Source organism: Molothrus ater, chromosome 1 (assembly GCF_012460135.2).
Source record: "Molothrus ater isolate BHLD 08-10-18 breed brown headed cowbird chromosome 1, BPBGC_Mater_1.1, whole genome shotgun sequence".
Lineage (NCBI taxonomy): Eukaryota > Metazoa > Chordata > Aves > Passeriformes > Icteridae > Molothrus > Molothrus ater.
Genome location: NC_050478.2, coordinates 113,933,086 through 113,946,343, shown reverse-complemented (window position 1 = coordinate 113,946,343; position 13,258 = coordinate 113,933,086). Strand labels below are relative to the sequence as shown.

The 13,258-nt window shown below is 38.5% G+C and overlaps 1 protein-coding gene across 1 annotated transcript in view; it reads right to left on the bottom strand.

Annotated features, from left to right (window-relative positions):
- LOC129046715 (oxygen-regulated protein 1-like) overlaps positions 1-13,258 on the bottom strand; it is a 32,425-nt gene that overhangs the window by 5,898 nt on the left and 13,269 nt on the right. The window contains 5 exon segments of the mRNA XM_054515138.1: positions 552-630; positions 1,257-1,408; positions 5,856-5,988; positions 9,368-9,454; positions 11,417-11,580. Coding sequence (XP_054371113.1) covers positions 552-630; positions 1,257-1,408; positions 5,856-5,988; positions 9,368-9,454; positions 11,417-11,580 — 615 coding nt within the window.

The window sequence follows — 13,258 nt, the reverse complement described above, 5'->3', positions numbered from 1 at the left end:
ATCTGCAGCTCCACTGGCAGGTTGAAAGAGTGACAGCTACCCTCACAGCTAGAGAGAGGACAGTACCTGCTCTAGGTACTCTGGAGCTTCTTTATGGGCCTGCAAGCTTCTGAGTCTGTCCCTGCCTACATCCCTCCCTCCTTTAACCTTGCCATCATATGAGTCTTATGAGTTTTGCCAATCAAAATAACAACAAAATTATATAGCAGCTTATAATGGCTCAAAATAAGTTGCTGTGTTTACAGTATTTAGGTTCAAGACTTTGAAAAATAGGACTTTTGACTGCAAGCATTTTAAATTTCACCATTAACTGGAAGTCTAATGACAAGATAGGGTTACAAAAATCTTCAATTGCATCCTTACAGTGCAACTGATAATGCTAATCTACCTAAAATTATAATAGCTAATTTTAACTTTAATACAAGACACAAGCAATGTTTAACATGAAAACATTGCCCCTCACAGCTTTTAACAGGGATTAGTAAAAAATTACTATCAGATTCTGTCCTTAACATAATGGTTGAGAGTAGAGTGCAGGTGAGATTTCTGACCTGATCCAAGCCCATTGTGTCCTATAACAATCTTGTACAAACATCCAAGGTGCACAGCTTCAACAGCAAAGATGTCAGTCTGTAATCAACCAACAAAATTTCAGAAAAATGTAAAAAGCAGAGCATTCTTCAGCCACACAATTCTGAAGACCCAAGAACCCTTATAACTTTGTCTTATATACCCTTATAACTTTGTCAATATAACTTTTTTCAAGATCATAATTTGAAATATTAGCTGATGATAAAGTGAGAGCAAAACAGGAAGGTCAGGTTTCCTGAAACAGAAGCAGAGGTAAGCCTGATCACTTTGCTAATGGGAGTAGTGCCATTCAAATGAATGGGATCAGAGTCAGGAAAGAGAAACATGTTGAAAGTGTCAATGACTAAACAATTACAAATTACAGCAGACTTCAACATTAGAAATGCAGGTATAAAATGAAATTTAATTTCCTCTTTGCTTATAAAATAAAAATTTTAGAAGAATTAAAACCAAAAGTGCACAGCTTACCTATTTTTTAAATGAAAATTCTCACTTCCAAAAGCACTGGTATAACTTTAGAAAGTATTTGGAACTTAATTAGGGAATTTTGGGGAGCCATTGGAATGTAGTAAATATCTCTTTTCTAACTGCATCTTTCTTGAAATCACCACCCACCCTAGAGAGAAAAGCCAGACAAACATATCAAAAAATGCCCTTTCACTTACTTGTCCTTTTAAAAATTTCTTGGATTTCTGTGACCTGAGCAGCTGTCTTGATCCTGTATCACCTCTTTCTCCATAGACAGAAATATAGACATCAGCCTCAGTTCCAGCGTTCCACAGGTCTCCCGTTGTCACATGCACTTTGTAGACAGTCACTGACAATAAAAGATGACAACTTTTCATATCACAAGCACTATTATATAGTTACAATAACATCTAGCTGGCTGTAGAGTCCAAAGACATCTGTGTAAAGGGTATAAAACTTTAAAAATCCTATTCAATAAAATAAAATATACAGTTGCTTTTATGTTTTTTATGGTTGTTGCATTTATTGTTGTGTCCCAGACTGTCACTTGTGTAGAATGCAAACAGAAGGTAATTTTAAGTCCCTGGTAGCATATCTTGGAGCAGCATCATTTGAAAGCATCATAAACTGAAAAGTAAATAACGTAAATCCAAGATTAGAGTCATCATTAGTGGTGAGATCAAAACTATAAAAAGCAATGGGAGCCATTACCATTTTGAATGCACTGGTTAAACAAACAGGCTAAAATCTAGCACCATAATTTTAGTTTTCTAGGACCTCAAGACTTAGAACACTGCATTGTTTTGTTATTTTAGCAATTAATGCTACAGGATAGAATCATAGAATGGTTTGGTTTGTAAGACACCTTTAAAGACCATCTAGCCCTTGCCATGATCATAGACATCCTCAGTTACATCAGGTCACTCAGATCCATGTCCAACTGACTTTGAATGCTTCCAGGGATAAGTAACCTCTCTATATTCCATGTGGAAATACTTTAAAGCATATAAATTTAGGGCAAAACAACTAAGACTTAAATTCAATAAATCATTTAATTAATAAGAATGGATATTGCAAGTAAAACTAAATGTAAGTCAAAATATGATGAAACTAAAGACTATGTTACATAAAAATATCTACCAGTATAAAACTGTGGTACTTAAAATGCAGATGTAGGAACTCCATAAAATCCAGAAGTAAGATAAAACATGCAATCATAATCTTCCATATTAACATGAGAAAGGCGAAATTTATGCCAATATACACTAACAATATTTTGTTTGACCAGATGAGGTACAGAGAGAATGAAAGGGGAAGGGAAAACCTCATTTTCTGGCACACAAGCTCTTCTTCCAAGGGTAGGTGTCCATGTACTTCTCTGTCTTGCAAGCAGAAAAGAGTTTCTGAACCACTGGGTCCGAAACAGCATCAACATTATCATCATTCAATTGTCAGTTTCTATTTGAACATGTTATGAAGCTTGGCTGTAATTCTCTGAAGGAGGTTGCTTCCAGATCTCACTCTTCTGATGGCCAAACACCTTCCTTTAATATGCACTGAAGATTTATTCACCATCAGCCCATATCTGCAATTATGCTAGGTGGCTGGTCAGTGTTGCAATTTTTCCATTCCTCCTTATTTTTTTCATTATTATCTCTAATTTATTTACACAGGGTTTTTTTTGCTTGTTACTAAGTAAGCTATCTTTAAAGTATTCAATTTGGACAACAGTAATCATTTAGCAAAAACACTAAACAGCCTGCACAGGTTGTAATGTGCCCACACAGAACACTAGTGGTAATTTCCTTCTGGCATGAGAGCCAACTCATTTTGAGATCAAGCCTCTGAGCTCCTCTGAAATATGTAGCAAAGGCCAGCCACATTTAACACACAGAAGCTTTTGACACTCTTGACTTAGCACCATAATCAGGCACTATCTTTCCCAGTGTACGCCTGTCTCAATACTCAAAATAGTTTTTGTTTAGCAGCTGTTAATTCATTCTGAACTTTACCCATATAATTTCACATGTCACCACCTGATCTATTTACTTGCCCAATTTTTTCCTTTACAGCACCCACATGAACACATGCCCCTTGAACAGACCTCAGCAGAGGGAGATAATTTCTCTAGACCAACAATTCCATGCATAGGACTGCAATAATGCTCTATTGCAACAATTTCCTCCTTCAATAACTACCTGCTTTTCAATTCCTGTAAGAAGAAAAGGAAAGATCCACCATCTACCAACACTGTGTATCCCTGATTTATTCTCAGGATATAATTAATGATTGTGTCATAAACCATGAGCAGACAGGGACAAAAAGGAGAATGGTAGAGATAAAACATCAAATGAATGCTGCTCAGTCCTCCAGCATTATAGCAACAAAGTCTCTATGTAACACTTCTTAACAGTTTAATTCCCATGTTTTTCCTTTGAATAAAAAAGAATGTTAAATCAGAGAGTGCTTCAGCCTCTTTTTATTTAGAAATTGGTTTTAAAGTGCCTCTCATCATCTCTCTTTCACATTGAATCCAGACCCCTCCACTGTTCTGTTATCAAACTATCTTCTCTGAAGTTAAAAGCTGTGTTCCCTTTACACTGTCTCATGCAGAAATATAACACTGGCAAAAAGACACAGGGGCCATCTTTCAGTTACTAAATCAGAGATGAAACTGCCTTCTCCAAAGCCTTCTGCATGACCCCTTTTACACTGAAGCTGGTAGAAATGCACAGAAGCTCTTTTCTTCCTCCCTTGTGTGAGAGAGAAATTGTTAACTACAAAATGCAGATTGAGAGGTTGGTTATAAGTGGGTCTTTGTGCTTTTCATGCATGAAGATTACTCAATAATAAAAATCTTTCATTGTATCTTCACTTCAGAAACAAGGAAAGCTGCTACTCAGAAAGAGCCCAAAAATTAGGATGTTCAGAGAATCACAGAATATTCTGTGTTTGAAGGGACCCACAGAGTTCATTGACTACAATCTTAAGTGAACAGCCCATATAGGGATTGAATCCACAACCTTGGCATTATCAGCACCATGTGCTAACCAACTGAGGTTGTTGAGGTGGGCATCTCAGGATATTTAAAGAAAAGGACATTTGGGGAAGAAAATATACTGCAAATAGGGTAATAGAGCATATTCAATATGATATGTCAATTATCATTAATTAGCATTTATTCAAAGGGTTGAGGAGGCACTTGACTTTTATACCAGTGTGTTTGTATGTCCCCATATAAAAACAGTATTGGTCTCCTGACCAAAGAGACCAAACCTGTGAGGAAGCAGGCTGAATGCCTCTGAGGCTTCTCTTGTCATGAAGATCATGACCACCCAAGACCAAAAATCATTGTGGTGAATGTGGATGAGCCTCTCTCTCTCTCTAGAGCATCTTATGAGCCATTGGCATCTGCTAAGTACTGGGGGAAATCTCGCCAGTTATTCTTTTTCTCTTAAAACATACTTTTGAGGCACAAATCTGTTTTTTCTGATCTTCTTAAGATGGTTCTTAATGTCAGAGCTCAGTCATCACAGAGAAGCATAAATATAACTGCAGGCCACCCATCTCTTCATCATAAGAGTAACTGTCCCAAGGTACGTTTTCCCACATCCATTTTCTAGACTTCAGCCCCTCAGTTTTATTTGTATATATCCTCTTCTCCTAGCCTGCACCCACAATATCTGTTACCACTGAAATACCTGTTACGATTTCAACTTCGCAAGATCAACACAAGGGACCATAGATGCACCATAAAGCACTGATAAATTGTTAAACATTCTGAAAAAGGGGTTTCATAGTTTTTAGAGAACTTAGAATTGAAGTTTCTCTCATCCCATTAATTTTGTCCTCTGCAGCTGATACAATTTCTGAGGGGAAGAGAAGAGGACATGTGCCAGGTGGATCTGTTCTAGTGAAGTCCTAGCACAAGTAATGCCAGTGGTGTTACGGCTCTTCCCCCTCCTGCATCATACCCCAATAGGATGAGAATCTGCCACAGTATTCTTTCTCCCTCAAACACACCTCTCCCAGGACACACTGCTCTTGTTAAGCCCTTGTAATTTTCTTAGAAATTTTCCAGAAAAGGACAATGCCAATTGAAGAGAAGGGAGGAAGAAGCACAGATTTTCCACCCCCTTTGCACTGATCAAGCAGAGGGATCATTAGCATCATCAGGGACTGGTGTTGTAGAGCAGGACGCTAAAACAGTGCAAACAGCAACGCCCAATAATTTTCATATCCTTTGGAATCATTCACCTTTAGAATTACTATACAATCTCTCTGTGAATAATGGAGATTTTAGCACTTATAGCCTCCTGAAATATTTGTTCTGAAAATTTTATTCCACATCCAAAAATTAAAAGTATTCTGGAAGTCTGAGCCACTTACCAGAAAGAGAATGAAACAGCAGCTACAATAGTAACCTTGGAGCTATAATCCTCAGTTATTGAAAACACAGTTTGTGATCTGGCTCATATGCTGGCTTCATGGTGGTTACATGTCTGACATGTCTTTACTATTGCCTTTGTCTTAAACCAAACATAAGGACGGAAAATCTTACCAAACAAGGAATCCATTTAAAGAACATGTGAAATTTAAAGCATTAAAGACTCTCTCATTTCTTTTCCAGTGCTTTTTAACTTTTCACCTGACTATGCACAGTAACAACAGGAAAGCAAAGCAGAAAAAGTGTTGTGGCAGCCAAAAAGTAATAGAGGGCCTGATGAAAAATAATGAACTCACCTCTATCGACATCAGTCTGGGCTCTGATTTTGCTGATGTGCTATTGTGCTTACCTGGAAGAATAGGCTGACCCTGCTGGAAAACGGGAAGCTCCACAGATATTTCCCCATCAGCCTGGTCCTTGGCCAGCCATCGATGTGCAGGGAAAGAGAGCTGCTCGCCTGAGAAAAGGTTCAGCAACTGCACCTAAATAGCACCAAGAATTTCAATTTAGCTTGCTGATCTCAGAGCAGATGGAAGAGAACATGAAACATGTGGGATGCTGTTGAAATCTGTGCAGGTAGAGCTTTGTGGATAACCACAAAACCATGGGTTTGGAGCATTTCTGCTCCCTGGATCCAACTGCCTGATCTGACTTTTGGCTGAGTCATATTTGAAAGCTCAGGGCAGAGTAACTCAAGTGCAACTGAGAAAGAGGTTTTTGTCGGCTCAGGAGCACTCCTACAAGCTGCAGCTGTTGTTCCAGCTGGTACATCCATGGGGGCTGGCACTAGGTGGCATGGCTTACCGCAGACAGGACTTCTCACCAGGAAGCTTGTCAATGCTTGTATCTCTATTCCTTATACTTTTATCAGAACAGGAATTAAAGGGACAGGTTTTGATTCTTCAAAACTCCTTGTGACATAAATGAGCCATGGAAGTGCCCCAACACCGAGGCCTACAAAATGCTTTACATTATTTTCTTCATGCCCAGCTTCAAGCATGTAGCAGAAAAAGGACCATATGCAAACCAGCTGAAGGAGGAAAAGAGGTTATTTTGTACTTCAAAGTATTCCTTAGTAAGAACTTCAGAGGCTTCTATATATTCTAATAGTCCCTGATTATGCTAATTTATACCCATATCTACACTAGATTTTGGATCGGCAGAGAGAAGGGAAGACACTCCTACTTGTAGTTTCACTATGTGCTTTGCAGAATCTAATCTCTTTAATTTGAATATTGAGCAAACTCAGATTTACTGGAAACATTTTTATCTCCTTTGCTGCTTGACTATTAAATTTAAAAACAAAGATTCATCTTGTCTGAAAAACCTGGCACACCTTAGCCTGTCGACATCTGCTGATGAAGCCTGAAAGGGAAATTTGGATTAGCAAAGCAGCACCTCCGTGGACATTTCCTGATTTGATGTCATCTCAGGACAGATACAGACACAGAAACCATGGGACACTGATGGAGGACTAATGTGCCTAACTACCAGAAAAGCTCTGTAGTTGCATAAAATGCTCTTTTCCTTTTAGTTCTTCCTGAAAAAAAATGTAGTTTCCCAAGAAAGAGTGATGCTAAGTGTCTGCAGGTTGTTCCTCTTGTGTGAAGTCCAGAAATCAATGTATTCCTTTGTCTCTGAACCATAAAAACACTGTCTGTAGGGTTTGAATGTATTTCCATTTTTTTTTCTTTTCTTTGACTTTCTGCCCACAGTTGCAAAGAGGGAATGACCTGGTCCTGGCTGATCCTCCCTAAAAAACTGTACCTGATTGACTGAGATTCCATAAAGAGACAATTAAAACTTAAAAATAAGTAACGAAAGTGTTATTTACACAGAAGTGTTGGGGTTTTTTTTTAATTTTACTGTTGATTTAAATTAACATATCCTAGGTGGAAAGAAGGTTAATAATAACTTTTCATTTTTTTTCTGTTTTCTTTTATTTTTTGTCAGACTTCCTGTCTCTCCTTTTTAACTCAGTACAGCTGGAAAACCAATAGCTAGGTTTTATAATCAGGCAGTCAACACTTGCATTGAAAGATATATAATCCCTATAATTCTATTAGGAAATCTCTTAGAGTGATAATAGTTTAGTCTTAGATAGTTTAGTCTTAGATAGATAATATTTCAGTGTAGACATGAACTGGCTAGAGGTATGAACTCATACAATCTTGCCTAAACTTCAGTTAACACTTCCTAGATCTCTTCCTTCTGAGTCACAGGCCAATGTAAGGATAATCATCAAATAGCCACAGATTTTGAGCACTGATCAATGAATATTTGACTTCAGTGGGCACTTTGCATTTGATAGATCTAGATATATCATGAAATATAATTTAAACATTGAGTTTACCAGCAGCTTTTAAAGCTCTTCATAAACTGCAGTCTCTTAACTGAAAGATAAGAAGCTCTGGCACAAAGATGGAAAGGTTTCAAGCATGCATAGGATATAATTGGCACACATAGTATCACATCAGATATTAGGATAAAAGTCAGATCCTTTAGTTTCCAGTCCAGAAACCTCTATATTATGCTTCCCAACCTGATCTTGAAATGCAACAACCTCATTCTCTTTGCTTTATTATATTTGCTTAACCTGCATCAAGATATTTTTTACATGAGGAGGGAAAAGGACCTCTTCTTGTCCTTTTCTTGTCAGAGACACAGAACGAGAAACATTTGCAAGGTAGCTGTGGTGCTGTGCATAGGGACCCAAAGGCATCAGCCACAAATTTGGGGCGGACTTGGCTAGGCTGGGTTCAGTGACTTTGTGGGTTTAAACAAACTCCAGGCACTTTGTAGCGTACAAAGATTGTAGAAGACTGTCGTAGTTTGAGAGGAAGTGAGTTTTCTGGGATGCTGTGGTCAAGGTAATAGGTGTTCAGATTTGAATATTGGCACCTAGTGTGGCCACTGGGGACATGGATACGCCTCTGAGAACACAGGGGTTAAAAGCAGAGCACTCCCAGGAAACTCCTCTCTTGGGTTCCTGAGGGGAAAGGTTCCGACCTCCCCTGCCCAGCTGCTGCTGCTGGGCGGGGCAGGGGAAGCCATGCGGCCTGGTGAGGTAGGCCGGGCCTTGGACAGCGAGGGGAGGTGAAGAGGCCCCGAGGATGGAAGGGTGGGAGAAGCACCAGGAGTGCAGTGGTGAGAGCACTGGACATGGAAGGAAGCGGTCACGACGGCAGATGTTCTCTGGGCAGTGCCACGAGTGACATGGAAACACACGAGGCTTCAGCTGTGTTTCCTGGGGAAGCCTATGGCACAAGAAGGACTCCTCTCCTCTTGATGAACTGAGATTGATTATCTAAAGGGTAGTGATGGACCGAGAGTTGGTGATCTGAGGGATGGATGTATTGGAAATTTGGTGGGGGGGAGGAGGAAATGTTTTTTAAGGTTTTCATTTTTCCTGTGTGTTTCTTTTTATATATAGTTGTAGTGTAGTTAATAAAGTTTTCTTTTCTTTATTTCTAAGTGGGGGCCTGCTTTGCTTCTTCCTGGTCACATCTCACAGCAGACACCAGAGAGAATGTATTTTCATGGGAGCACTGGCATTGCGCCAGCATCAAACCATGACAAAGACCCAGACTATAGCAGCTAAGTTAAGCAGTCTTCCTTGCTGCCCAGCCACATATTTTTAAAGAAATATAATATATTAAATTGCAAACAGGCAACCCAGACATCATAAGCTGCTTTAATTCCACACAAAACCATTTCTTCATAAATAATCCTTTAAATGAAGGTGAAAGCATTTGATGAGGCTAATATAATCCCAGGGTTTTTTTTTTCTTACTGATATTTTGAATCCACTATCATAGTGACTGCTTTTGGACAGATAAAATTCTTTCTCACTGCTTTTACCTCTTTGCAATGCCAAGCAGGGGAGTTTCCTACATTTGTATGTCCTATACGGATTTTGTAGAGGTGTCCTATGTTCCTAGTATTGATCTGTAAAAGAAACACAACTAAGGAAACACAGAACATTTTCTTAAAAAGAAAAGATATGCAACAGAAATTAATTTAGTAACTGTAAGGTGAGACTTTTGATTCAAGGAAATAAATACTCTGACATTTAAACAAGCCTTTCCAACAGATTTTACTTCAGATAATCCTTAGACATTTGGGTCTTCTGAAAGACAGCCCTCAAAAATCCAATTGGCCTGCCAATCCCATTTAAATATCTTCAGGAAGTTGCTGTAGTAATTCCTGGCTGAATATTTGCCTCAGTGGGAGATGAATCGAGACCATATGTATGACTAAAAGGCAAAAGTTTCTTGACCATAAAACTTGTCTCAGTTTAGCATCTATACTGCTCCAAAATTATTTTTGCTCCCATATACCTCTAAGTTTCCCCCTACCCCTCCAGGAGCGTATGCCTTACAATTTTTTGGAAACAATTGTGTTTAGCTTTGATGCTTCTTTTTACAAAAAATTTCAATTAAATCAAGTTAAAAAGCTGTATTTGAAAGATTAGCTTTTGGGCAGGCTGGATGAATATGTCCAGTACAGATAACAGGGCACTGAGAGAATAACTTTGTGTGAAGGTTATTCAAACAACCTTACTATGAACTTAAGTGTAGAAATAGAAAGCTTATCTTCAAGGAACTGGAAGTACACCATCAGTCTTCCTTCCTCACTGTATAATTTGTTTTGTTATAATGTAGGCTTGATTTTCTCTCCTGTTGTTTTCCATAGAATTAATTTTCATGTTTTCATTGACATTGTATAGATGTGTGTGAACTGAGCTACCTGTATCATGAATTTCCCTGAACTCAGTATTATAAATGATAAAGAGGCAGAGCAGTGAGGACAGACCACAGTTATGTGCAAATACAGTGCACTCAGAGAGCCTTTTCTCTTTCTATACATTTCAGAGTAGGTTCTTCTTAGTTTTATTCAGTGCTGTGGGTACTTCCCTAACAGGGGAATCCTAGATCTCAAACAATGGGACTGTCCTCCATATTTTTGCATTTAAAAGTCATCACGATTTTTAAATGGTGAAATTAATTTCAGTAATGGCAACAGGAAACAGCCAACAACATCTGTGGTGAAGAGGGTCTTTCAATCTGTCAGAACCTGCTCACTTGTTTTATCCACTCCTTTCAAACTGGCTGCTTTTGATATCATGGATGGAGAATGTCATTCTGTATCAGGGGTGCTGGATTCTCCTGAGAAAAGGGATAAGAGCTGCACTCCTGCATCCCAAACATCTACAGGGAGACTGTGGCAAAGGTGACCTCTTCATCAGGGCTGGCATCAAACACCTTTTCTCAGAAGGGGAGTGGCTACACTGGATACTAATGATAGAAGAACCTGTTTGTCATATGGCCCTGTAGCAGACACCTGTAGACAACCCCTGACAATCCTATATACACACAGGAACTATGCAGATTGTGATAAAGGACCTAGTCTGGCTCACCTAAATCACCACCATATAAAACTAATTGAGGAAGAATTTGTTTGTGTAACTGGAAGCAGAGGCAGTTTCAGATTGATTTATTATAGGTATAAAATTTGCCACTATTTCAATAAAGCAGCAGGTGTTTAACAAGGTTAAAATTTTACTCCATATCCTAATTCTTCACTTCTTCGTTTAATTTTTAATATTGTAGCCCTGTTTCAAATTTGCAAACTAAAGAAGTATCTGTTGTTGTATGTTTCTAGGTACTTTCTTGGGCACAATGCAAATAAAACAGTAGTTCTTCAACAGACAATAAGCATGTTGAATCAAATGAGCTTTGGATAAGTGATTGGGAAAGGATACTAAATTTAGCTCTACATTTAAGTCTTGTTTCTCATTTCTAGATATGAGCAACATACAAAAAGCTGCCATTTTATCACATAGAGTTTGAAATATCATGCGATCTGGCAGGAAGCAAGAGGGCAACACAATGAATTTATATTACTTACTGTGAAGATGTCTTCATTGCCTCTCTGAAATAATTTTCCCTTCTCTCCATCAAGAAAAATAGGACCTGAACTGCCACGATCCCCATACAATGCAATATAAACCCTTGAGCTTGTTCCTGCAGATGGCACATCACTGGTGAGGACTGACACATTCCATTTCCTAGCTATCAAAACATAAAAAGACTTGCTGAATTACTTAAACTCAAGATTCTTAAATAAAATGCATTTTGGTAATCAAAATTCTAAGTAATAGCATGTCAATGAATACAGAAATATGTGTCTCACAAAATTACAGCAGGCGGATAATGAATTTGCTATGTTTGGCATGACAAGAAATGTCAGGTTGTATTCATATCTTTTATTCTAAATGTCCTTTATGACCAAATTTCAATGAATGTAGATCACCTTTCAAACACAGTTTTGAAATATTGTATTAAATATGGGGTTCTCCTTGCTTTGGAAATATCAGCTCTACTCAATGCAGCGCTGTGTAATGACAGCTTTGACACTCATCACTTTAAACATTAGGGACCCTGAAAGCAAATTAGCTCTGCTGAAAAAGAACTGTTTAAGAAAGGATCTGTATCTCTGCAGAGGTGTGATCAGCTACGCAGATGTAGCAGCTTGTTTGGAACACACTGAAGCTTTACCAGCACAGGAAGAACTTTGATCTGTTGGAGAAAATCCAGAGGGGGCCAGCAAGCTGATCAGAGAGATGAAGAACCTCTGCTAGGAAGAAAGTCTGAGAGAATCAGGTTTATTCGGCCTGGAAAAGAGAAAGCTTCAGGATGGCCTTCCAGTAACTGAAGGGAGCCTACAGGAAAGATGGAGAGGGACTATTTACAAGAGCATGTAGTAACAGGAAGAGGGGCAATGGCTCCAAACTGAAAGAGAACAGTTTTAGATTAGATATTAGAGAAAAATTTTTCACGGTGAGGGTGGTGGGGCACTGAAATATTTTGACCAGAGAAACTGTGGATGCCTCATATCTGGAAGTGCTCAAGACCAGGCTGAATGGAGTCTAAGTGGAAGGTGTCTCTGACCACTGCAGTGAGGGTGGAACTAGATAGGTCTTAAGGCCTCTTGCAACCCAAACCATTCATTCAGCTGAAATTAGCTGAATTGAATTCCTTGTTTTGCTTTGCTTGTGTGTGCGCCTTTTTCTTTACATATTAATCTTTATCTCAACCCATGAGTCTTCTCTCTTTTACTCTCTCCAATCCCATTGGTGGGGAAGTAAGAAAGCAGCTGAGTGGGGCTTAGTTCTGACTGGGACTAATCTGTGACACAAGGTGAGAAAATTTTATTAAATATTCCCCATAACTCTTACAGTGGATCAACATTGCAATTAGATTAATGATATTTTATATCATTAGTGCTATAAAAGTCAAGGTACTTGTTTAATAGTGATACATTAAACAATTAAATGGTCTTCTTTTCTTCTAACATCCTTATAATTAAGAGAAATATGCCTTATGCATTTCAGAAGATTAGTGGAAATAGAGAAAATATTTATATAGGAGAAAACTTGAGAAAATGTCTGATTTTGTTGATGGATACCAAGGAGGAAAAAGACTTTTCTAAGTGAATTACAGCGATGGCTTTGGGACATGTGTATTTAAACTAACCATGAGTAGGCTGAGGATGGAAACTAGAAAACATCATGACAGACATTGGAAGCAGGAGTCAAGCTCTAGACCATCTCTCTAGTAGAAGCTGTAATGACTACAGAGAAAAAGATTTAAAATGAGATTTAGTAATAACGTGGAATTAGTTATCTAATTGTGTAGTTTCCCTCTCACAAGCAGCTAAACTAGATAAACTGAGAGTCCCTGCAACTGT